The 23518-nt window shown below is 39.2% G+C and overlaps 3 protein-coding genes across 4 annotated transcripts; 1 reads left to right on the top strand and 2 right to left on the bottom strand.

Moving 5' to 3' along the window:
• Nucleotides 1–434: 434 nt before the first annotated feature.
• uba5 (ubiquitin-like modifier activating enzyme 5) lies at nucleotides 435–6293 on the bottom strand. Of its 2 annotated transcripts, XM_079259527.1 has the most exons (13): nucleotides 6120–6293; nucleotides 4283–4641; nucleotides 4083–4128; nucleotides 3278–3367; nucleotides 3054–3163; nucleotides 2882–2968; nucleotides 2707–2791; nucleotides 2510–2614; nucleotides 2302–2429; nucleotides 2052–2187; nucleotides 1893–1971; nucleotides 1703–1809; nucleotides 435–1415 (listed from the first exon to the last, which is right to left on the bottom strand). In XM_079259527.1, the coding sequence occupies exons 2-13, from the start codon at nucleotides 4444–4446 to the stop codon at nucleotides 1338–1340; spliced, it is 1215 nt and encodes a 404-aa protein (XP_079115653.1). In that variant the 5' UTR covers nucleotides 4447–4641; nucleotides 6120–6293; the 3' UTR covers nucleotides 435–1337. The 2 variants fall into 2 exon arrangements, with proteins under 2 accessions (XP_079115653.1, XP_079115654.1); XM_079259528.1 differs by lacking the exons at nucleotides 4083–4128; nucleotides 4283–4641; nucleotides 6120–6293 and having other exon boundaries at nucleotides 3283–3368.
• Nucleotides 4780–23386, top strand: acad11 (acyl-CoA dehydrogenase family, member 11). The gene is made up of 20 exons (XM_079259526.1): nucleotides 4780–5002; nucleotides 5094–5193; nucleotides 5878–6003; nucleotides 6203–6364; nucleotides 6534–6698; nucleotides 6779–6920; nucleotides 7084–7205; nucleotides 7373–7479; nucleotides 8002–8113; nucleotides 8776–8853; nucleotides 9116–9254; nucleotides 10247–10354; nucleotides 11116–11214; nucleotides 19964–20033; nucleotides 21912–21997; nucleotides 22120–22191; nucleotides 22364–22518; nucleotides 22644–22760; nucleotides 22991–23100; nucleotides 23178–23386. Exons 1-20 carry the CDS (start codon nucleotides 4854–4856, stop codon nucleotides 23290–23292), a joined length of 2334 nt encoding a protein of 777 aa, XP_079115652.1. The 5' UTR covers nucleotides 4780–4853; the 3' UTR covers nucleotides 23293–23386.
• ackr4b (atypical chemokine receptor 4b) lies at nucleotides 14635–17850 on the bottom strand. Its single transcript, XM_079259530.1, has 2 exons — nucleotides 17769–17850; nucleotides 14635–15836 (listed from the first exon to the last, which is right to left on the bottom strand). Exon 2 carries the CDS (start codon nucleotides 15828–15830, stop codon nucleotides 14712–14714), a length of 1119 nt encoding a protein of 372 aa, XP_079115656.1. The 5' UTR covers nucleotides 15831–15836; nucleotides 17769–17850; the 3' UTR covers nucleotides 14635–14711.
• Nucleotides 23387–23518: the final 132 nt, after the last annotated feature.

Raw genomic sequence — 23518 nt, 5'->3', positions numbered from 1 at the left:
AACATCCATCTATCTTCTCTAACTATTTATTCTAGTTTAGGGTTGTGGTGAAGCTGGAGCAATCCCAGCTCCTAAGTTTCTGATAGCCATAAATAAGGAGGTTCATTTTTCATACACTTGTGTATTTTCTTTAAATATGAAAGTTTTAGTAATCTGTAACTGAATCTGTAATGCTTTTCAGTGTTGGAACCGACATTCCAGATCATGTAGGTGGCTTTTCACAGATTTATTAACATTAAATCAAAACAATCACAAGCCAGCAGACGCTTGTGCTTTCCATTGTATAGTGACTACTTAATGCACAATTTCAGTTGTTATGATTAAATGAAATAACTCAAAACTAAGTTTAAAAGAAGTTCAAGCTGCTTTCAGAAAAAGGGAACCAAGAGTTTTTTGGGTTTCTTTTAGAATTACAATTAACCCTTAAGCACTAGTACTCAATTTGGTCCAACAAGGGCCACAATCCAGCAGATTTCCAATCAATTCTTGCTTCAACACACCTGAATCAAATCAAATGGATCTAACAACCAATCATGTTCGGCACAATGACTCGATTGCGTCAGGTGTGTTGGACCATTGCACATTAGTGAAAATACACATTTTAATGTTTACATGCATACAGTGTTTATCTAACAATATTGTGAATGTGAAGGGGAACACACAGACCCCATAATAAAATAAAATAAAAACCTCAGGTATGTCTGGGGAAATATGTTTACTGTTTTCACTGTTTATACAACACTTATTGTATATTTATTTATTCATTTAAGAAATGTTAGGACTTTTAGCTTTTGTAAAATACATTTAATTGTTTCCTATCTGGCAGAAGGTGCATGAAGCCAAAAGTAAATTTAAAAAAGAAAAAATCATAAAACAAAGATGTATTTTTGTGTGTTTATATATTACACACACACACACAGTTTTCATTGATGCATGTAATCCCCTTGTAAATTAGATTGTTTGAGGTTGTATAGGACAGTAACAAATCATACAGACTGTTTAACTGTATTTAATCTTAATAAACACTTTAATGACATAACATTGTCCTGTGATGTTGTAACAGCACATAGTTAACTGGTTTGAGCAATCACTCAGTATTAACCAAAACCTCAGACAATACACACTGATTAATCCACTAACTGATATTTATTTAGATTTGTTGTCATATCATTAGAAATTGGTATCATTTCAAGTGCTTTTTCTTGTGTGTGTGAAATGCCTGTAGTAACACTTCTCATGCATTCTTAATATTTAGCCATTTGGACAGTCATTCCATAATTTAATTTACATATTTAAGATTAGGTGTGTCTTGCAGAGATCCATCTTCAGATTGTTGCCTACAACTTCTTCATCTGCGCCATTAAGTCTTCTAGGCTCTGTTCAGTCTCTTCCACTGTCTCCCCACCTTCTGTTTCCTGGTACAAACAAGAAAACATAGTATTGCCATGATTTAGTTTTAAACACTATTAAATTCAAGAAATTAAAGTATTTTCCCTTATGTAGCACATTACTTTCTACATGGCCTTCTCTCCACAGAACCACCTAACATGGCAGTGCTTTCATTTTTAGTCAATACTGTATGAAATTAAAACATTCTAATCTTGTGATGTTGCAGAGTTAAAAAAAAAAAAAAAAATTATTGAAAACTATTAAATCTATCTGGTAAATCCTTCAAAGGTGTGGTGCGGTGTAGCATACTAACCCCAGCTGGAATGGTATAAGCCACGGTGATGCCCTCTGGGAGGTCAGGAACACTTCCTGTAGCAGCCTGTAACTCTGCATCAGTAACCTCTGTTACCAGTTCAATACCTGAACAGCACAATGAACACAAAGTGAGATTTGCTATATATTACAAGTGGAGTTATGTAAGCTCCAGTGGTTGTACTGCTCACCCCATTCATTTTCCTCATGTACTACCTCTTCCTCCTCCACCAGCACAACCTCCACCTTAGGCTGCTCTGCTTCCTTCCTCTGAACAGAAAAGGTCAGACAGATAGAAATGACAAAAATAAAATATCCCACATTATTATGTAAACGGGGAAAATACACACCTTGTACTCCTCTTGTTGTCTCCTGCAGTGCCGGTCATTACACTGGGGATTGGCTTTCATTGCCATGGAAGGGAAGAAGTCCTGCATGGCATTGTAGCCAAGATAATAACTGACAGTGCCAAACTTCAACAGATATCTGGAGAATAAAACATTTTATACATTTTTTTTAACTTAATCTTTTCAGCAGCAATCTATTCAGCATTCACATATACTTGGACTTAACATACAGCTGGAAAAAAGAGCAACGTACTTGAGGACATTTTGTACCAGGAGGCCTGCAACTACTCCCATTGTTGTTGGTAAGCTGGCAGCACACACACCCTCTCGTTTTAGGGTCTTCTCGTCAATGTTAGCAGCTACCACCAACGGAGGAGCACACTGATAACAGATATGCTAATTTACATGTTGAAATGTACAATGTCAAAAGCAAATGCAAAGTGTTTTGTGTGTGGATGTACAGCAAAGCAAGCCGTCTCTCCAGGAATGATGAGCTGGATGTGCCCCGATACAGCGTTCTCACTCACACCAGACTCCATCCAGATCTGACCTAGTTCATTGCAGGCCTGAAATAAAACAAGACATGGCAATACAATCAGGAAGACACAGGCTCTATGTCCAGTTCCGCTTATATTTTTTGTGACAGTGACATTCTTACGGTGTTGATGGCCATTCTAGCTTCAAAGTTGTCCACACAACTCAGGACCAAATCCACTGGGTTTCCTTCTTCCAGCCCTCCATGACTATAAAAACAACAGTCACTTGTTGGAAAAGTATTTGGAATTAAGGGGACAGAGGTGGGTCGTCAAAAAGTACATGTAGCAAATTCCAACCTGATCCGACTTATAAAATGTGTAAAGTTTTCCATTGTTGTGATATTGTAGTTATGGGTCTCAAATGCTACATCTGGATTGATGTTTCTGTTGGAAAAAGTGAGTCATATCTTAATAAAAGGGAAATTCTGTGGGTAGAAGACAAAATGTTTCTCTTGTGACCATACTGTACCTTAGTGTGTGCTCTGCAGCTTCCACTTTACTGAGGCCGGCCTGGTGAGGCTGGAAGAAGAGTCTGTTCATGTTGGCCAGCTCTACTTTATCGTAGTCAAAGAGGAGCAGCTGTAATGTCACAAAAATGAGGATGTGTGAGAGTGAACACACGCAACCAGCACACAGACTGACATGTCCGAGCATTCATAATAATGGAAAGATAAAATTGATAGTTCTTATTACCTTACCAATGCCACATCTAGTGAGCATTTCAGCCGTTACACTCCCAACTCCGCCAACACCGATGACAGCTACTGCAAATGTTCGGATTTTCTGCAAAAGTATTTAAAGATGGTCATTCATCATTTGCATTGCTAAAATGATCATCACGGTGGAACATTACTTTTACAGTAGGCAATCAGCCCATATCAGTTTGAAAAATAACTTAATGTTAAAGAGTTCAATTCAAACTGTAATTTAAAAAAAAAAACCTTTGATTTGAAAATGAATTAACTTAATTACTGGGTTAATAAAGTGAATCATTGTAGTGTAAATTTCACTCTTGTACGATATTTCTAAGGAATATTGTACTTTTTACTACACTATATTTACCTACCAGCTGCAGACACTAGTTAGAATATACCATGTAAGGTCTAAACCTATTAATTAAAATGAGTTTATAATGTAAATGAACCCACCTGGTTCTATATTAAATGACTACAAATCAGCTCTAACTCACTCGCCCATTGTCTGTAATATCTATGCACCATGTGATAGCAAAATCAGACTACCATACACAATCTTCTTGTACAATAAACTTGATATTATTAAAGGAACATTACTTGTAACAAAATTAGTCAAATGTATTCTGCTTTAATATAGAATTAAGAAGATGACAAACATAGAAATCCTGACAGATGATGAATGAATGAGCTAAATTCCACACGTAAATATTAGTTGTCATGTGGAAATGTGTGTATAACATGTGTTCTATGTCATGGCATTTCTAGAAAAAAATTTTACTGACAAAATCCTTTTAAAGTTATACCTCATAATCATCCACGATTCCCATTCTCTTTAAAGCCATAAGGCGACTGAAATGAAAATACAGCAGAGATTAGCTTGTCGCACATGAAGTAGCTTGCGTCTGTTTAAAATGGGTGACTCACAAGGCGTCGCCTCTCAACGCTATATGAGCACTGTGCACAAAATCTGCCTAAAAACAAAACTAATGATCTGACAAGTTACCTGTACGGGTTGGAATCCACGACTTCGGCGCTCATTTTGTCTATTTTTGGTCTGTTTATCGCCTGATTGTGAGCATCTTCCATAGCAGACTGCTTCTGCTTACACTTTATAAGCTCATTTTCCAGCTCTCGCACCCTCAGCTTCAGCTCTTCCACCGTCGCCATCAGCAAAAAAAATTATTACTAAAAAATGAAAGAGGAAATTTAATATTAGGAGCAAAACGGTAAACGTAAAAGTGAAGGAAAAAAATCGCAAAACAAAGTACACGTATCCTCTCAAATCCACCGTCAGGATGTGTGCTCCTCTAATCAGTGTCCGTGCGGAAAACCAGTAGAGGCAAATTCGACTTTTTCCATCACCTGAGGATAATTTACACATTCATTCAAGATATTAGGTTCTTGATTCTTTTGCCTTCAATTATCTCGTAAAACCAAGCTTAACTTTTGTATTATTTTATTTGGATTAAAATAAATTAATTAGAGTGATGTTGTGTTCACTTGTAAGTGTTCCGGTTGCCACTATCAGAACTGATAATGGTAAAAGTTAGCGCAGTCAGCTTGTTAAACCATACATGATAATCATTAATCCAGAAAACCGAGACATGGACGGGCTGACAACTGTGCGACCACAACACAAATTCAATGTTGGAAATCTTCAAAGATATCTGGCTTTCGAGTCAAGAGTGTCACACAATGACACACTCACTGTCAGACAGTACAGGTAATGCAGTTTACAGCTGTTTTCCCCGATATTCAACCAAATTCAGCTCGTAAAACGTTTCCCTGCTGACGAGATTTTGTTGTTTTTCTAGTGCTGGCCAATCAAACCCGACGTTCTTGATCCAGACACCTACAAACAGCTTTGTCCTCAGGAAGAGACCTCCAGGTGAGCTGCTGCCTGGTGCTCACAAGGTAAAGTTTCACTGCTTTATTAACTTACCATCTTACAATTTTACAACAAAGCTGCGAGTTAACTATGACCCACAGGAATGTTGGAAAGATATGCGCAACACTGTTATGTTCCCCAGTTTTCCAGCAGGCGGAGTAGCTGAATTTGAGTAGTTTGATTCTGTTGTTCTCGTAGTCAAAGGGAATGTCAGATTGTTTGTGTGAACGCCACACTTGACAGAAATACGACAGCATTTTAAGGCTCTGCTAAATTTATAGGTGGTAACACAATGATGAATGATTTAATCTGCTGGTTTTTTATGTGCTGGGGGGAAAAAAAACAACAATAAATTGAAATTTGGTATTTATAAAAATGTTGGAAACTAGCAAAACAGGTCTTTTAAAAAAGACATTTAACTTAACCTATATAATAGAAAACTTTACAGTGCACATATTTGGAAGTGTAAGTGGTGTTTGATACTTTTTCCTCCTACATAAAAATCTAAAGACTGGTTTAAACCAGAAATTAAGTTGGATTAATGTTCTGGAAGACATCAATCTCTGTTTCCCAGTAATTAGAAAGGACAGCACTTTCACAGATTCATCCAGTATATTTACAGTTTTGTGTCTGTTTCCACTTAGGAAAATATATTACAGGCTTGTGGGATCTGTGAAATGACTGGTTGCCGTATTTGACTTTGTGCACAGGTGGACAGGGAGTATAGGGTGCAGAAAGCTCTGTTCTTGGCTGGTTTCCCTGTGCCTCAGCCCCTCTTGCACTGCACCGATGCTGAAGTTATTGGAACTGAATTCTACTTAATGGAAAATGTGAAGGTAAGTCTGTGCATCCTGGTCAAAATCCTATGACACTAAAGTAACCAGTCCCAGCATAAAATGTTATTGTTTTGCTTGGTGTTGGCTCAGTTGTGTTAAGATAAAAGCATTGTTACTTTTCTCTTTGCTTGATGACGTGGTAAGAGTCAAAGGTCTCCAGTCCTAAATCTGTTGTTTGTTATCTGTCTCTGGTGAACAGGGCCGTTTATTCAGGGATCCTCGTCTCCCTGGAGTGAGTCCAGCAGAGAGGACCGCTTTGTATGTTGCTGCAGTGGAAGTGTTGGCAAAGTTGCATTCAATGGACCTGACCTCATTGAGCCTTGAAGGGTTTGGTAGAGGGCCAGGTTACTGCAAGAGACAAGTGAGATCACATTTTGCACTACAGAAACTTTAAAAACTAAGAAAACATGATAAGATGGGGAAAAAAACTGATTCCTTGAGAAAAAGGATAATATTGATAGCATCTATAAACCAAATGTGGAAATGTAGTCATATTTGTAGCATCAGGAGATGTCTCTTCATCTTAAAAGGTGTCCACCTGGACAAAGCAGTACACTGCAACAGCCCACAGAGAAATTCCAGGGATGAATAAACTCTCTGATTGGTTGATGAACAATTTACCAGAGAACGATGACAACGTGACTCTTGTCCATGGAGATTATCGATTGGATAATTTGATTTTTCACCCAACCGAGGTACAATTTCCCTGATCATTATTCTTACTGCTATGTAGCATTCGTTAAGAATTTCCTCATAGTGTGTTTGATGTTGTAAGGCACGCGTGATAGCAGTGTTGGACTGGGAGCTGTCTACCACTGGGAACCCATTGGTAGACCTGGCATACTTCCTGATGCCTCACTATTGGCCCACAGAGTTCAACATTGTCAGCACAATGGGCAGTTTGAAAGGAGTGGAAGGTAATTACATCACTTGATGATAACCTTGAACAACATTAATGTGCTGAATTGGTTGGATTAGTTAATGGATATCCCATTATTAAATTGTGTGTGTGTGATAATAATTTCATATATTGCAGATATATCGCTGAGTAAGAGTCTATACTTATCCCTCACTGTGTAGGCATTCCAGCTGTTGCCGATCTGATCTCCATTTACTGCAAGTGTCGGGGAATTTCATCTGCTTTGCCAAAGTTGAATTTCTACTTGGTACTGTCTGTTTTTAAAATGGCAGCAATTGCCCAGGTTGGTACTGAGTTAACCTTTATATCAAGGTATCATGTAGGCCTATATATACATTGGAATTGAAATTTACAGGTTAATGTTTCACTTTTTATTTTATTTATTTGCTTCTTCTTCTTCATTATTTTTTTCTTTTTTCAATTATGTACTTTTTTAATTTTGTAAACCAGGGGATCTACGCTCGCTACTTGCTTGGTAATGCCAGTGCGCCCAACGCTGCTCAGTTTGGCCAGAGTGTGGAGCCCGTAGCTGAGATAGGCTTGCAGTTTACAAAAAGGTTAATTGCAGTTATGAAATTATTTATTAGTAGCAAATATAATTTGGAATAAATAGTTCTAGCCAGTATAAACTGGTATATAAATAATTTTCTAATAAAAACTATTATTGCCAGATAGCTAATTGAATCCACCTGTTGACTTATTTTTATCCAGAAATAGTTGGAACTTGACTTATCTTTATCCAGAAATAGTTGGAACTTGACTTATCTTTATCCAGAAATAGTTGGAACTTGACTTATCTTTATCCAGAAATAGTTGGAACTTGACTTATCTTTATCCAGAAATAGTTGGAACTTGACTTATCTTTATCCAGAAATAGTTGGAACTTGACTTATCTTTATCCAGAAATAGTTGGAACTTGACTTATCTTTATCCAGAAATAGTTGGAACTTGACTTATCTTTATCCAGAAATAGTTGGAACTTGACTTATCTTTATCCAGAAATAGTTGGAACTTGACACCCAGCACCTGTTTCCAATATTCCCTGCTGATTTAACAGTTAAAATGTGTTTTCATGCCAGGCTTCTTACAGGTCCAACAACAGACAGACTGTTCCTCCAAACAGGTAAAGGCCGGGCTGTTTTCCAGCAGGTCAAAAACTTCATGCGACAATACGTGCTCCCTGCTCAGGAGGTCAGTTCTGCCAAATTGTCAAAAACAAAAGCGACTTGTTTCCTCCCCTTTTGGACATTAAACTGTGACGTGAGGAATTTCAACAAAGCAGTTCATTCATGTAGTCAGAATTAATGAATTGGAGTAAGAAACAATAAGTTCTTTGAAGATATAAACTTTACTGCAGGCAGTTCTCCCTGTTTGCTAGACATCATAGAATTAGTACTGCAGTGTGATGCCTTTTTTTTTTTTGTAAGAACTGGGCACAGTGGGGAAAAAACACATACTGTTGTAAATGGATCTTTAAAAGAATACTTCCCATTTTCTGCTAATTAATTTCATTTATTTAATCATTTAATTGTTAGCAACAGAGCATATTAAACTAATAACTTGTTATTTTGTAGTTTTCATCTGGTCTTACAAAAGTTCCCAGGAATAGTGAAAAACAGAAAATTGTAAAGGAAAAAAATATCTATCCATCTAAAAATATTATCAATGAGCAAAAACTGTCCAAAAAGTGATGAAACTCAGACAACAATTGAAAACACTGTTAAAATCTGCACACCATTAACACAAAGCCACTAAGTCACAATCATTTCTAATAATCAGAGTGAGGCTGTCATGGAGCCGCTGATCTGTCTTCCAAATATCATAAGCAATCGTCCTTTTTTTCCCCCCACCAGGAAGTCACACAGTACTACAGAAACCATGCTCAGTCTCCACAGAGATGGCACACCCCTCAAATAATAGAGGATCTAAAGGTACGTAGGAATAATGTTTTTGTCTGTGCTGAACTGTGATATCTTGTCTCTACGCTGCACAGTTAGATTTAACAAAACATGAACAAGGACAAAATCCATATTCAGTCATGTGGTAACATCTTCCAGAAATCCCATAACTCGCATAAACCTAGTTGGTGTAGTTCTAGTCATTGTTCTGAGTTATGCATCTCCATACTTACACACCAGACAGCATTGATGAGTCAGAGATCAATAAAAAAAAAAGCGTTTTGTGTGTGTCCAGGTGAAAGCCAGGAAGGCAGGGCTGTGGAACATGTTTCTGCCTGCAGTCAGTGGACTTACTCAGCTGGATTACGCCTTTATAGCAGAAGAAACTGGACGCTGCCTCTTTGCCCCTGATGTCTTTAACTGCCAGGCACCTGGTAAGACATCTTATAATGGAGTTGGTGCAGAAGCCTGAAACTTGATCCTGCTCTCTTTCATGTCTTTAGTTTGCTTTTTGTTCTGGTTTGCATCTTCTATGGCCAGGTGAAACCTTCTCCAGTTGCCATGTTCTGTTTCATTTTTAGTCACACAATATGCAACTTTTTTTCTTCAGTTTATTAGTTTATGTGCTACGGAAGCGTAGAGCTGTCATCCTCATAAAAAAAAAGTTTAGGCCTTATTACGTTATAACGTGATAGTTTTATTGTAAAAACATGAATCTGTCACGTTATAACGTGATATGTTTTATTGTAAAATAAAACAGAAGGAAAAATGAGTCCAATCCCTATGACGTGGCACAATTTCTAATTGTAACTTGAGCGGCACAAGAATCGCTATGAATGCAAACATCATCGGTGCATCCAAGTGCCATCTATCCATCCATCCATCCATCCATCCCCCCCTCTACCAGTTATCGGGGTTCTGATCGCGGGGGCAGCAGCCTAAGCAGGGAAGACTTCCCTCTCCCCAGCCACATTCGCCAACTCTGTGGGGGGGGGGGCCCAAGGCGCTCTCGGGCCAGCTCAGAGATGTAATCCCTTCAGCATTCAAGTGGTTATACGTTATTACAATAAAACATATCACGTTATAACGTGATACGTTTTACGTTTTTATAATAAAACATATCACGTTATAACGTGATACGTTTTACGTTTTTATAATAAAACATATCACGTTATAACGTGATACGTTTTACGTTTTTATAATAAAACTATCATGTTATAACGTAATAAGGCCCAAACTTTTTTTATGAGGATGACAGCTCTACGCTTCCGTAATGTGCTGCATTTTCATCTTCTAAAATCACAAAATTCTCCATATTTGGTTCATCTCGGCCTTTCTTACATCAGAGTCCAGAAGAGTGTATTTATTTCCAAATGTTAAATCACATTTTTCAGAGGATGGTGAATATTGCAACATTTTCCCACAGACACGGGAAATATGGAGGTGCTTCATATGTTTGGCAGTGAGGAACAGAAGCAGAAATGGCTGGAGCCTCTGCTCAGGGGAGAGATCCGCTCCTGCTTCTGTATGACAGGTACGTCCCTCACCACATTACTGCAGTAACTGTAGAAAGAAACACAACTCTCCACTGTCACTAGAAGTATTTACAATAAACACACAAGCCGGGTGCACTTACTTTGTTGAAATTTTTGCCTATGAAAACAAATATGTTGCTGATGAGTCATCTCGACTTTTATACGTGCTTGTGTACCATGCATTCCAGAAATTGGTGCGGTCTTTGAGAAGAAGCCAGGTTACACCACTTATCTGCTGTAAAAAAAAAAAATAAAAAAAAAAAAAAAAAAAAACTTGTTTGAAGACATTATCTGCCAGTAGCAACAGACATGGGTTCAGGATGACTAATTTCTGCCTGTTGTGTATCCCTGTGCCTCCATGCTGCCTGGAAACGGCAACTACTGTGATGGCAGAGGTGATTACAGTGGTTGCAAATGTCCCTGTGGTTTTTGGAAAAACGCATGCTGATTAGCAGTGTTTTTGGGGATGTCTTTTCTCAGCAGTTCTTTCAGTTTATAACACTGGATGACGATGAGCAGGAATTTCCATCTTTTACCAGTAAACAGTTTGTACTTTAAAATTCATCTGCTGCTTTAAAAATGGAAAATGGTGTGTATTTGTGTGAGTGTGTGTGCACATTATTTATATTAACAGCTCTTCCTGTGGTTTTAGCTGGAATCTGAACAGGGCGTAAAACAAAGGCAGAGGACTTGAGATGTAAAACTTGTTTTTTTGCTCTTTTCTTTGTATAAAATTCACATATTATCCTCCATTCCCCAGAGCCTGATGTCGCCTCTAGTGATGCAACCAACATGGAGTGCAGTCTTCACAGAGATAAAGACGGCTATATCATAAATGGCAAGAAATGGTGGAGCAGTGGTGAGTACATGAAATGTCATTCAATCCTAACGGCTCCTGAAGGCTTCCTAAAAATACTCTCATGGACTCTATAAACAATTTATGGGCAGTTTTATTAGCAATAACTAAAGTTACTTTTAACCGATTTGAAAGGGAAAAACTTATAAACTGCAGGATGTTTTTTTAAGAGAGTCAACCTGAAAATGTTGTTTCTCTGAAAGGAAGCTCATATGCGAGCAAGATGTCAGAAAAACCCTAAAGAGATGCATATTAACCCAAAGTGCCAGCATATGGGCAATAAAAAAAGCTCCGAAGACTTATCCAATAAGCATTATATAGTCTAAACACTTTTTAATGATCTCTGAAAATCTTGAATCTATTTATTTTGACAAAATATGGCTTTGGCTTTACAGGAAATGGAGCCAGTATAAGGTCACGGATTACACCCAAAATACATCATCAGTGTACGTCAGTAAACTGACATTCTACCTCTGAAATGTCTCATTGTGAGTCATTCAAGTGGAAAACATAGCTGTATTTGTAAATGACCCCAAAAGCATAATGCAGTGCATGGTTGCATGTGCTGGACATGGCAGGTCTGTGGGAGACGGTGTTCTTTTGGTTATTAGTGCAGTTTTTGCACTATTTTAATTGCATCTAAATGCAGCTTTGATGTATTGATTTTGGGTTTTAAAGGAAAACAATGTAATGAAATGGATGAAGGTATTGTACATCCTTTTGTTGCAATTTAAAAATTAAATGGCAATTATTCATAAATCCATGAAATGGCAATAGATTTATGAGTGGGGGGGGTTATGTACTTCACCAGTCTCTATGGAGTCAGATTTTGCTAAAGCTTCCTCTTGCGTATGGAAGACTAGGTTTTTTTCTGCCAGGTTAAAAGTTGGGGGTGTGAAAATATGCAAGAGATCTTCCTTGTAGCTGACATTCTTACAGCCATTAAAACAGTTTGTTTTTTTTCCCCCTGTGGTTTTATTCGTCTTTCTTAACATTTCTTCTCCTTGAAAGTGAAAATTTCCATCAATACAAAGAATCTTCCTGGGTTGTGAAGAGGTCGTCTGCCAGCAAGAATCCATCTTTCTGTTAGGAAAGAATGTGGGTGTGCTAATGGTCATTTTCATTCTTTCTGTGACCTGTGGTTGCTGCTGCAGCAGAACATGTTGTTCAAGGCATTTTTTTTTCTTCCATAGATTGTCTGACTGTTACAGAAAATGTGACAATTCAAGTAAACTTTATAAGTCCCTGAAGGGCAAATTAAAAGGCACCGTGGAGCAGCATGAAGCAAGGCATTGCGATTCAAAGAGAACTAAGAAAAGAATAATCTAATTAAATGATGGAAGAAAACAAAAGAAAAACTAAACTGACATCTATACATGCTAAGATACATAGAAGGATTCTGAAGAGCAGAATGGCTTTGTGTCCTGCAGTCAGAGTAGCGGGTGCGTCGTCTGGAGGGCGACATGCTGAATGGAGTGGATGTGACAAGTTTTTTATTATCCTAGTTGCAAACTTAAGTCTTTGTTGGTCTTAGATAATTTTTCTCAAGTAACTAATTGTGCTTTAAGTACCTCCAGAAAAAAGTTAGGAATTTCCCACCTATGTGCCAGACAGAGTGGACGGTAGAGTTGCTTTCAGTGGATCTTAAACATACTTTGATATTTTCCTTTTTTTGTAGCTGACATCAAACTCTTTTTTTTTTTTTTTTTTTTCTTTTTTAAAAAAGCAGTTTTAGAAAATAATGCTGGGCAGTTTAGTAAAAATTTAAACAAACCTTCACATTCGTGTGCATTTTCTTTAATGATTTATTCTGTTACATTCACACATCAGGCTGCTACTTGCCTTTTTAAAATAACATAAAATCAAATAAAATACACATAAACATCCAAAACTGCCACTAACTACAATGCATGTTATCCATATGCATGAAAAAATATGTATTTCTTTTTATTACCTTTCCTCATTTACTCCATGTTGTTGACAGCAAAGACCCATAAGACCCATTTGTTGCATGGGAGGGGTGTAGCCATTGCCAGTGCTGTTCTGTGGTGTGGAAACTATAAAAGCCTGTCCCATGGGCATGATACACAGTAAAATTATTCCCAGACCTGCTATCTTTTATCTCTATCCTGGAGGCACCCTTGCTTTGCATTTACACTCGCATGTCAACCAGTAAAAGCATGGCAGCCAGTAGTGGTAGTCTGAAGTATACACATATCTGTATGGATTTCTTTCAGACTAAAGGATTTTTTTTAATTAAAACTGATCAAATGGCTTGTTATACTTTATTATTTTTCTTCTCAAGGCATTCTTTTTATGTACATCTGGGAGAGACTGTAACGTAAATGACAGATTTCTGTAACAGCTTATTGTTGTGCAGCGGTGTCTGCATGCTGGAGCCAGTCTGCTTGTGTCTCACTGCTGTGTTTTCCTAAACTAAAATGCCTAGAGTGGCAAAAATATTGACTTCACAGCCACTTCTTGAGGGCTTAGGTGATTCAAGAATGAGTCTGTATGGCAATGTCTCTAGTTGTGCCTGTTTTTGGAAATGGCTGAAGTTTGAGCATAGTCAGACACAACCTGGTTTACATCCTCTTCTAAAGCATTACTGTGGAAATGAGGCGGATTTATAGCCACTGCACATGGAGAGAATGGTAAGCAGCAAGATTCTTTTGTTTATAAAGATCTGTAGGAGGTATCTGTGTTGGATGTGTTGAGGAAGTTTTGCCAAACCAAGCTGAACCGTCTTTGTTACAGCGCTAAGAGGCCCGAACAAACCGTTAACTACTGGACTATAGCCATCCGTTATGATGAGCCAAGATTTGATGTGCTCTGACCGCATTGAGATCAGTGTGGTATAATATTACGTGATAGCATTGGATCATTTAAAAAAAAAAAAGAAAAAACTCTACTGTTAATCACTCTCTCTGTCAAGCTCTTATTATTGAAATAAACAAGGATAAATGGATGAAAAACGGCGGTTATGCTTTAAGCTTCTCCAAGGAACACGACGCTTTGGTGTTTACTAGTCTGATACCATGAAGAGGTCCTTCCTGCTGTTTGCCATTCTGTCTTTGTTTGCCAAATGTTTTTCGACTCAATGGGTCACCCACTGTGCAATCAAGCCATCCGTCATCCCAACCCAAAGCCACGGGATATAATAGAATGAGATGCAGATGATCTGTTGGAAGACAGCGCAGATTGTAAAGTCGAATTGGGTTTGTTGTGAAAAACTACAGTGATGCTCCGCACAGCTTGAGATTCAGCTGTGTTTAATTGCAACAGATGCTCGTCACTGAAAGCTTTGTTCTTTTATTTAAGAAAATACATAATTTATACAAAATACTTAAGTACATATTAAGTCAGTATACATGTTGTTTAGTTTAAGAATTAGCGCGTGTATATGATGAGTATGTGGGTCGTAAATGTATGTAGATACTTGTACAGTACATGCACATGCAATACTGTGTGCGTGCATATAATAGATAAATGTTGGAGTCTTAAATAGTGAAGGTGCTGGTATCTTGGTCTTCTGAACCAGACTGGGACTGAGTCTGACTGGGTGTGCGGAGTGCAATCTCCACTGCTGGTTCCTCATTGACTTGCCTCGAGTGTCTCCCGAGTCGCTGTCCTAGGTGCTTAGCGGCTTTTAGGACGTGACCTCTGAAAGAAGACCCGATGAATGCGTAGAGGACGGGGTTGATGCAGGCGTGGGTGAGCGCCAGGCTCTCTGTCACCTGGAGAGCACGGTCCAGGCTCTTGCTGACCTCACAGTCGGTCACAAGGATGTAAATGATGTCCATCGCCCTGCACAGCTTGACCACATTGAAGGGCAGCTGAGTAAGTAGGAATACAGCCACCACAACCAGAAGGACACGCAGAGCACGCCACTTCCGTTGTCTCCGCACGCCGGTAGCTTTACTCAGCGCCCGCCCCACCCAGAAGTAGCATATTACCATGACCAAAAAAGGAAGGAGGAATCGTAGGATGACCTCCAGCAGCTCCAGGGCAGCCTTTGCAGGTTGAGCCATGCTGAGTGGGTAGATGGCTGTGCAGCTCGTTCTGTGATGAGAGTGTTTCACTGTGGAGAAGATAAGTTCAGGAAGGCCGAGAAAGCTGGCTAATGCCCACAGCGCGCCACATATCAGGAGCCACTGCAGCCTGACCCGCCGAGCTGTTCCTGCTCTGCCTGTCGAGTTTCGGGCTACAGCCTGATAGCGATCAACACTGATACAAGCCAGCAGCAACATGCCACAGCCGAAGTTGGTGCTGTAGAGGAAGGATGTGAGCTTGCAGGCTGCTGCACCCAGCTTCCAGCCATGGACGGCATCAGCAGCCCAGAACGGCAGGGTGAAGAGAAGCAGCAGGTCCGAGATGGCCAGGTTCAAGATGCACACATCTGTAAGGGTTCGGAGTCTCAGCCGGGATGTGTAGACCACCACAACCAGAGCATTCCCAGCCAGGCCCACCACAAGAACCAGGGCATATATGACGGGGAGGAAGATACCACCAAATGAACGCACAGCTGCTTTGTCGCAGACTGTGTGCTCAATATCGTAATCGTAGTCACTTTCATTGTAGCTGGAGTCGTCGTCATAATGGTCCTGGAAGTCTCCCATTGTTGTCTGCACAGAAGAAAAGGAGTATAAGAGAGGCCTTTTGTTTTATTTCACAGAAGGAAATTTGTCACACTGCTGTTTTTAGTTTTTCATTCATAAAATACCCAGAAACAAGACAGGAGAATTCTGTCAGTATGCTGCTTCACAGAAACCCTGCATGGCTTCTTTATGGCGTAAGTCACGTCTGTCTGAAATGTGTGTCGGCTTAAGCATGTTTTTTTTTTTTTTTTTTTTTTGGTATGTGTCTTGTCCAGCATTTATTCAAGCAGAATGATGGTCTGGATGCTGACTTCTGCTGAGCAGATTTACTTTGCCGAGGGGAGCATTACTGGTACGATGACCCCCCCTTGATTTTCTGGATTCGTATTTTATTTCTCTATTTATTTTCCATAATTTTAATCCAGAGTTTCTACTGCTGGACCAGAGCAGACCAGAGAGGATAGAAGAGACAGAAAGACAAAGGGAAAGAGAAAAAAAACACCTCATAGAGAAAGAGGAAAAGAGAGAAAGAAAAGAAAAAACGACGACTTGGACAGAATCTAATTACCTATTGAACTGAGTTGGTTTGTATGCTGCAGGATGCAAAGTAAACACAGACTTCAGAATATTGGAGCTTCTGGTTTATTAAGCTTATAAACATAGGAAAACTACAGCATTTGACATTTTAATGATCTTTTCTCAAATTCCTATTGAACAATTTGAAATTCAAATTGTCATTTTGTTTTATATGTTGCTGTGAGAAATGAAGGCGTGTGTATTGAGGGAGAAGATGGCACATAGTTGCATGGTCTGGTGCCAGACTCAAATCCAGGATGTTTGTTTAACAGTGTTTGGTATGTGCTGGTTCAACAGTACACCCCACCAATGCAGGTCTTTGATTTAGTTTGGTCTCCCCAACTGTGAATAAAGACTACTTCTCAGAGAATTTTACCATGAAAATGGGTTAGAAGTTCTAATCTCGCATTATTCTAATATATAAGATCTTTTTGCCTTTATTTTTAGAGTTCATTTAAATTCATTAACGTGTGGCACATGGCACTATCAAATTTCTGGTGAAGGGATAACGTATTGCACATGAAATGGGCTAAAATATCAGGCTAATTTTTGATGATTAAACCAGTTGCTAAAATGACAGTCATTTTAGAGGAAAAAAAAAAGGGCCCAGATTTGTTACACTACAAATAATTACCTCCCAGATGGGAGGAGCAGTTACTTAACCAGATGTTCATAGGAACTTTCAGAAATATGTCAAGTATTCACTGCTGTCAACAGCTGCATGTCATGTGTAACAAGTTTTAACAAGCTGCAGTGTTTTTGAAGTGGTTGTTTAGGTCTTCAGCACCCAAATATATATTTAAAAAAAAAAAACAGATCTGATTTAATGAAATTATAATATGAATTTATTTTTATTTTAAAAATCCGTCTTTGAGGGCTTTTTTTTTTTTTTTAGTTACGGTTGTTTTTTCAAGCTGAAATAGGCAGGGTGTGTGAAGTAAAGGAGATAATAAACACTTAAAGCAAAGTCATTGTGACAAGTGCTGAACTGTAGCCTGCAATCAGTGCTTTTAATTCTAATAAATAAATCATATTATTACTTATAAGATTTTTTTTTTTAAAAAGAGCTTGACCTTAGTGAGACTCACTTCCACAGTAGTTTTAGCAAGACCCACACCACACTTTTAGATAGAATGTCATAAAACAATCCAAAGCAGGACTTTGAGTCCACCACTAAACAAAACCTTTGACTCTCTAAACAGCAAAGCAGAAGACTATGAAACATTGTGTGAAGAATGTAAAAGATTAGATTTTTTTATTTTTTATTTTTAGAATTAGCAACTTAAAATGTGCAAAAAAAAAAACAAAAGGTGCAAACAATATTTCCCACACAACAACTCGGTGTGCTCTTTTCTAATGTACCAAAAGCATGAAGTTTCTTACCTTCTCTCTCTCGTTTTGGGGAGATATTATTTCCTTGTTATTCACAACTGTTGTTGCGAGTCCTAAGGAGACATGGTGTATGTGCTTCGGGACTGAAATGACTAATCTTGCTTCAGCCCATCCCACTGCCTTCCCTGCTGGTAACAGGAGCATGTCGCCTCTCCACGTAGCTCTGAATGCATTTGCATGGTGTGTGTGTTTCCGTGCACACACCATTGGAATGTGAAGCGTCCAGGATTGAAGTTTCATATGAATATGTTCACTGTCAGTTCAAAGATGACCTCTTTTTTTCAGTCTTTTCAGGTGAAATATGAACTTATGGAGTTGGCCATTTAGGGAGTGCCATGGCGACTGCCCTTTGTCTGTATGTGGGGAAAAACGGAAAGGATGAAATAAAATCTGATATGGATAAGCTTTCTTGACCACAGAGCTTACTGTGATTAGTGTGGTTTGCTTGATGTCACTGATAAATGTTTACAATATTTAACTTTCTTGCTGTTCGTGCAGATCAGTTCTGTTCTGCATGCATTTACAATTTATATGTGGATGCTGCAATATTATACTTTAATTCACCTTGTTTTGTCTTTTTATCTATTTTTTAAAGCTTTTTCTTATTTCCACTTCCTCAGAAAAGGACAACTAGTTTTCAGTTTTCCCTGTTTACATTTTTTCTGGTTGTTTATAAATATTTTGCTGGAAGCAAACACACTGGTTCTGAAAGAGAAATAAATAGAATTATTTTAAGTTGGCGCAAATTTTTTTCAATGTGATTATTTATTTGTTAAAATGACCACTTATTTATTTATTTATTTATTCATTTGACACATTGCTTCTTTTTTTTTTCCTCCTTAAAAAAATCTAAATGCCATATTTAAGTGCCAGCCGTAGGGTGCATACTGAGCTGGCATGTTTCCCTTTTGGTACTAGTGGATTGGGACTTGCATGAGCATGACGGCAGGACTTACTTTGTATCACAGACAATGTGACTTGCGACTTATAAAAAGGTTCACAGGAAAACATGACCTGCCCTTGATCCAAACAGGCTTTCCTAGATGTGGTTTATGGGTGGAGCAGCTGGAAACTTCAGAGCAGTGATAATGTGGGCTCAAGAGTGTTTGTGCAAATTTCTCCAGTCCAGATATTTAAAGACTAAATATCTTCCAGACTGGGTGAATTCTCATTCACTGGTGCTGTGTATATTCAAAAACTACTGGTGTCCATATGTCTCCTCCATAGGGGACAGTTTTTCCAGCTGGAAAAAGATCTGTATACAGGACGACATACCTCTGGTCAACTCTGTGCCATGAAAACGGACTTGATGCAGGGAAATTCCAGGGAATTCCTGCATTTGGTCATTTTTTTTAAATTCAGTGTTTTGGTACAGTGGTCCTGAGATGCAAAACTCCACATTTAAACATGTGCACGCACGCACACACACCCACACAAGTGAACACAAACACAGAAAATGTGAGACACATTTCACATCACGCATCAATGACTCAAATCATAACTACTAAAAACAGGAAACGCAGCAAAAGGAAAAGTAAAAGAAATTCAGCGGAACTGAAATCAAACAAAATATGACAGAAATAAAATGATCCTGAAAATAAATCTGAAAAAGTAAATAACTGGCAAAAGATACGAACACTTGAATGTTTAAGAAACACTTCTCTTTGGTAGTTGTTTTCAAGGCCAATAAAAAAACAGAAAATACAATAAAAGACCACAAAAAAAAGGAAAACATGTTGATATTTAAGCAAAGTTTATTTCTACAAACCTTCTCCACAGTTCCTAAGAGCTTGTGTGGTATCTGATTAAAGAACATTTACAGTATGATGCTGACACAACGTTGCGCTCTTGTGGTTTTTTAAATGTTTTAATGAGCTTTTTTTTTTTTTTTTTTTTACATTTTTTTCCACATAATCTCAAGCAAACGGGATCTGTTTCTAATCAACTACGATTCTAAGGATCTAATTAAGGAAATGTAAATCAGGCAGTGTTTTTTTTTTCCTGCTGTCATGCCATTAATCTGTCATCTACTCCATCCAAGTTTCCCAGGCAACAACATATGCCATTTCCGAACACAAACGGGTCATGGAATGGTGAAGGCCAAACTTTGAAGTTTTATCTTCCATTGTTGTATACCAAGGCAGAGCAACTAGACATGAACATAAGTGTCTGTTTTCTTCCATCAGGTGCAGGAAATCCCAAATGCAAAGTGGCCATTGTGATGTGCAGAAGCAGCCCTGCAGACGTCAGCAGCAGGTCGGTGGTCAGTCCTGACCTGACGGACTCCATTGGAGGGTCACTCTTTTGTTTTTATTAGGGTCCGAGCCATACGAAGTATGGCAGGGCCCTATTGTTATTGTAATGTTTATTATTATTTTAAGCACAACTCACTCAATTTTGACCCCCTTAGACCCCGTGAAAAGTTGCGAAACTTGGCACACACCTCACGTCCGGTGAAAATTTCAATAATTTGGCGTTTGTATGCACGCCAATGCAAAAATGCCTCGACAGCGCCCCCTAGAAACGCCAAAAATGGCCTCTAGAATGGGGCAAAAAAATTTTAGTTTGACGTAGGACGACGAAATTCGGTACACATGTCTATCACATCAAGACAAGTAAAAAAGTCATTGAAACGCCTGTTGTCATGGCAACGGGCTTTCCGCCATCTTGGCGTTTGCGGCCATTTCTTTGCCCGTTTTTGTCAATTTGGGCGCATCGCATTTGAACGAACTAGTCTGAGGGGATTCATGCTATTGGCTCCACGTTCGCCATGAAGCTTCATGACAAGATGGGGTCCAAAAGTTATTCAAATCTTTTTGATAGGAGAAAGCGTGTTACCGTGGCAACCCATGGAAAAAAGCGTTCTCGCCATGAAACACGGTTCACTCATATCTTCGCAGAAATACATCCGATCGGAACCAAAATTAAAATAATTCATGTTTGGTAGGTCCTTCACGCATTGTAATATGTATTGTGGGGGGGGCGCATTTTGGGGGGGGCCCCTAGGGGCCCGATAATCTACTTTGAGCTAGGGCTACGAAATTCGGTACACATGTATAAGTAACCAAGACGAGCAAAAAACTCAATTAACCACCTGTTACCAGGGCAACGGGGTGTCCGCCATCTTGGCGTTTGTGCCCTTTTTATCACTTTCAGCGCATCGTATTTGAACGAACTAGTCTGAGGGGATTCAGGCTATTGGCTCCACATTCACCATGGAGCTTAGTGACAAGATGGGGACCAAAAGTTATTCAAATCTTTCTGATAGGAGAAAGCGTGTTACTGTGGCAACCCATGGAAAAAAGCGTTCTCGCCATGAAACTCGGTTTGCTTATATCTCTGCAGAAATGCATCCGATCGGAACCAAAATTCCAATAATTCATATTTGGTAGGTCCTTAACGCATTGTAATATGTATTGTGGGGGTGGCACATTTCGGGGGGGGCTCCTAGGGGCCCGATCGTCTACTTTGACCTAGGGCTACGAAATTCGGCACACATGTCTAACATCCCAAGACGAGCTGAAAAGTCAATGAAACACATGTTGCCATGGTAACGGGGTGTCCGCCACCTTGGCGTTTACACACATTCTTTTCTCAATATGTGAATTGTATTTTTCTATTAAAATGAACTGTCTCTGCGGGTCTTTTACATGTAGCATTAGGAGAACCAGGACTCGGGTGGAGGTTTCGGCATGAGGCGAGGACCCAATGGATGCCGCTTGCGGCTTTAATTTAAATTGTATGTGTACCTTTGCATTTGACTTCCTCAGTCCTGCTGTTGGTGGACTTTGCCTTGGGATACAGTGTACTTCCCTGTATGTCCTTTTTAAAACCAATCTTGTGTCTGTTCACATCTTTGTTTTGCATAAAAAAATGAAAACTTTTAATGCTAACAGGTATTTGGCACAACTTACCAGCTACAAGTATTTTGGAAAGTAATGAATAAACCTAAGTAATAGCCACACCCATAATATGTAACCTCAACACTCAGGTTTGTTGGCAAAGAGTATGATGAACATTCCCACTGGGAGCAGCAGCTGTAAAGCGTTACTCAGAAACACCTAAACAAAATGCCTTGTGTGAGTGCGTTGATGGTCCATTCTTTAGAGCTTTGTTTTTAAACCTGTTTCTTAGGCACAACCTACATAGTATGATCCTCGTACCAATGGACACACCGGGTGTAAAGCTCATCAGACCGATCACTGTGTTCGGGCAGGACGGTGAGATGCTGTCACTACATCTCCATGAGCTTTTCCTGCTTTTCCTTAATATTAGTAGTTTGCATGCAGTTTGGAGAATTTAGCTTTGCTGACTGAACTTATTTTCTTGTTTCTGACCTCAGATGCCATCCACGGTGGCCACTTTGAGATACACTTTGAAAATGTGTGCGTTCCTGCATCCAACATTATTCTGGGTAAAAGCTTGGTTGCTTTCCACATATCAGCTGTAATCACATTACAAACACATGCAACACCCAGAAAGCCAAAGAAGTCTGGGCTAGAAAGTGATACTTAGACAATTTCATGAATGAGGATAAGTGTGTCATATTGTTGCCTTTGGTGTCTGTCCCATCCTTTTGTTCCCAGGAGAGGGCAGGGGATTCGAGATTGCCCAGGGGCGTCTGGGGCCGGGCAGGTTACACCACTGCATGAGAGCTGTTGGCCTAGCTGAGTTTGCTCTGGAGCTGCTGTGCCAGCGAGCAGCTTCCAGGCGCACTTTTGGGAAAAAACTGTACCAGCATGTGAGCCAGTCATCCTCCTGTAGCTGCAGTCATTTCAGATCTGTAGTATATGTATCAAACTTCTTCCTGCTGCTGACATCTAGTGGTTAAATCTTCATACAGCTCCTAATATTTGTTGCACATAGGAAGCAATTGCTCACTGGATAGCAGAGTGTCGTCTAATGATAGAGCAGACCCGCCTGCTGACTCTCGCTGCTGCTCAAGCTCTGGATACACTGGGCAGTCAGGCCGCTCGCAAACAGGTAAAGTTGAACAGTTGCAAGTAGTACTCCCATCACAAAGCTTGCTTTTTTTTTGTTTTTTCTTGCTGTTAATACTTTCAAGAGTTCAGTTGTAGGGAATAAATGTGTGTGTGTGTGTTATGAGCAAGGCTAATGGGTTTCATTTTTTCTAAATGACAGCTGACTGTTTTTAGCAACCTAAATGTGAACTGCATGGAATTATTTTAACTTGGTGTATTCCTGCTCCTTAGATTGCCATGATCAAAGTGGCAGCAGCCAGGATGGTCTGTAAAGTGGTGGACTACGCCATCCAGGTACACGGAGGTGCAGGAGTGTCTGAGGATTTCCCTCTTGCACAGATGTAAGTTTATCTATTCCTATCAAAACAATAATTAGTATGAAATTAACATTTCCCCTAAAACTAGAACTGATCTCCAGGTACTCGTATGCACGGACTCTGCGCATTGCAGACGGACCAGATGAGGTGCACCTCTCCACTATAGCATACCTGGAACTGAAGGATCAGCTAAAGAGAGTTCAGGCTAAGCTCTAATCAAGTCAGACAGCTACATGTAGCTATGACAGGCACTGCACTTGTCAGTACTAATTTCTCAGAAATTACTTACATGCATTGTATCATTTCAGAAGTGAGGGAAAAATCGTTTTAATCAAATAAAACCTGTGACAAAATGTGGAATGTTTTAATGTTTCATGTTAAAACCAGTTTGATATGTAGTAAAAGTCAAGTGGTCCTAACAGTTTTACTCCCCACACATCTG

This window comes from Telmatherina bonti, assembly GCF_933228915.1.
Source record: "Telmatherina bonti genome assembly, chromosome: 20".
NCBI classification, from domain to species: Eukaryota; Metazoa; Chordata; class Actinopteri; order Atheriniformes; family Telmatherinidae; genus Telmatherina; species Telmatherina bonti.
Note: the sequence above shows the minus strand (reverse complement) of the source record. Positions and strands in the feature narration are given on the sequence as shown.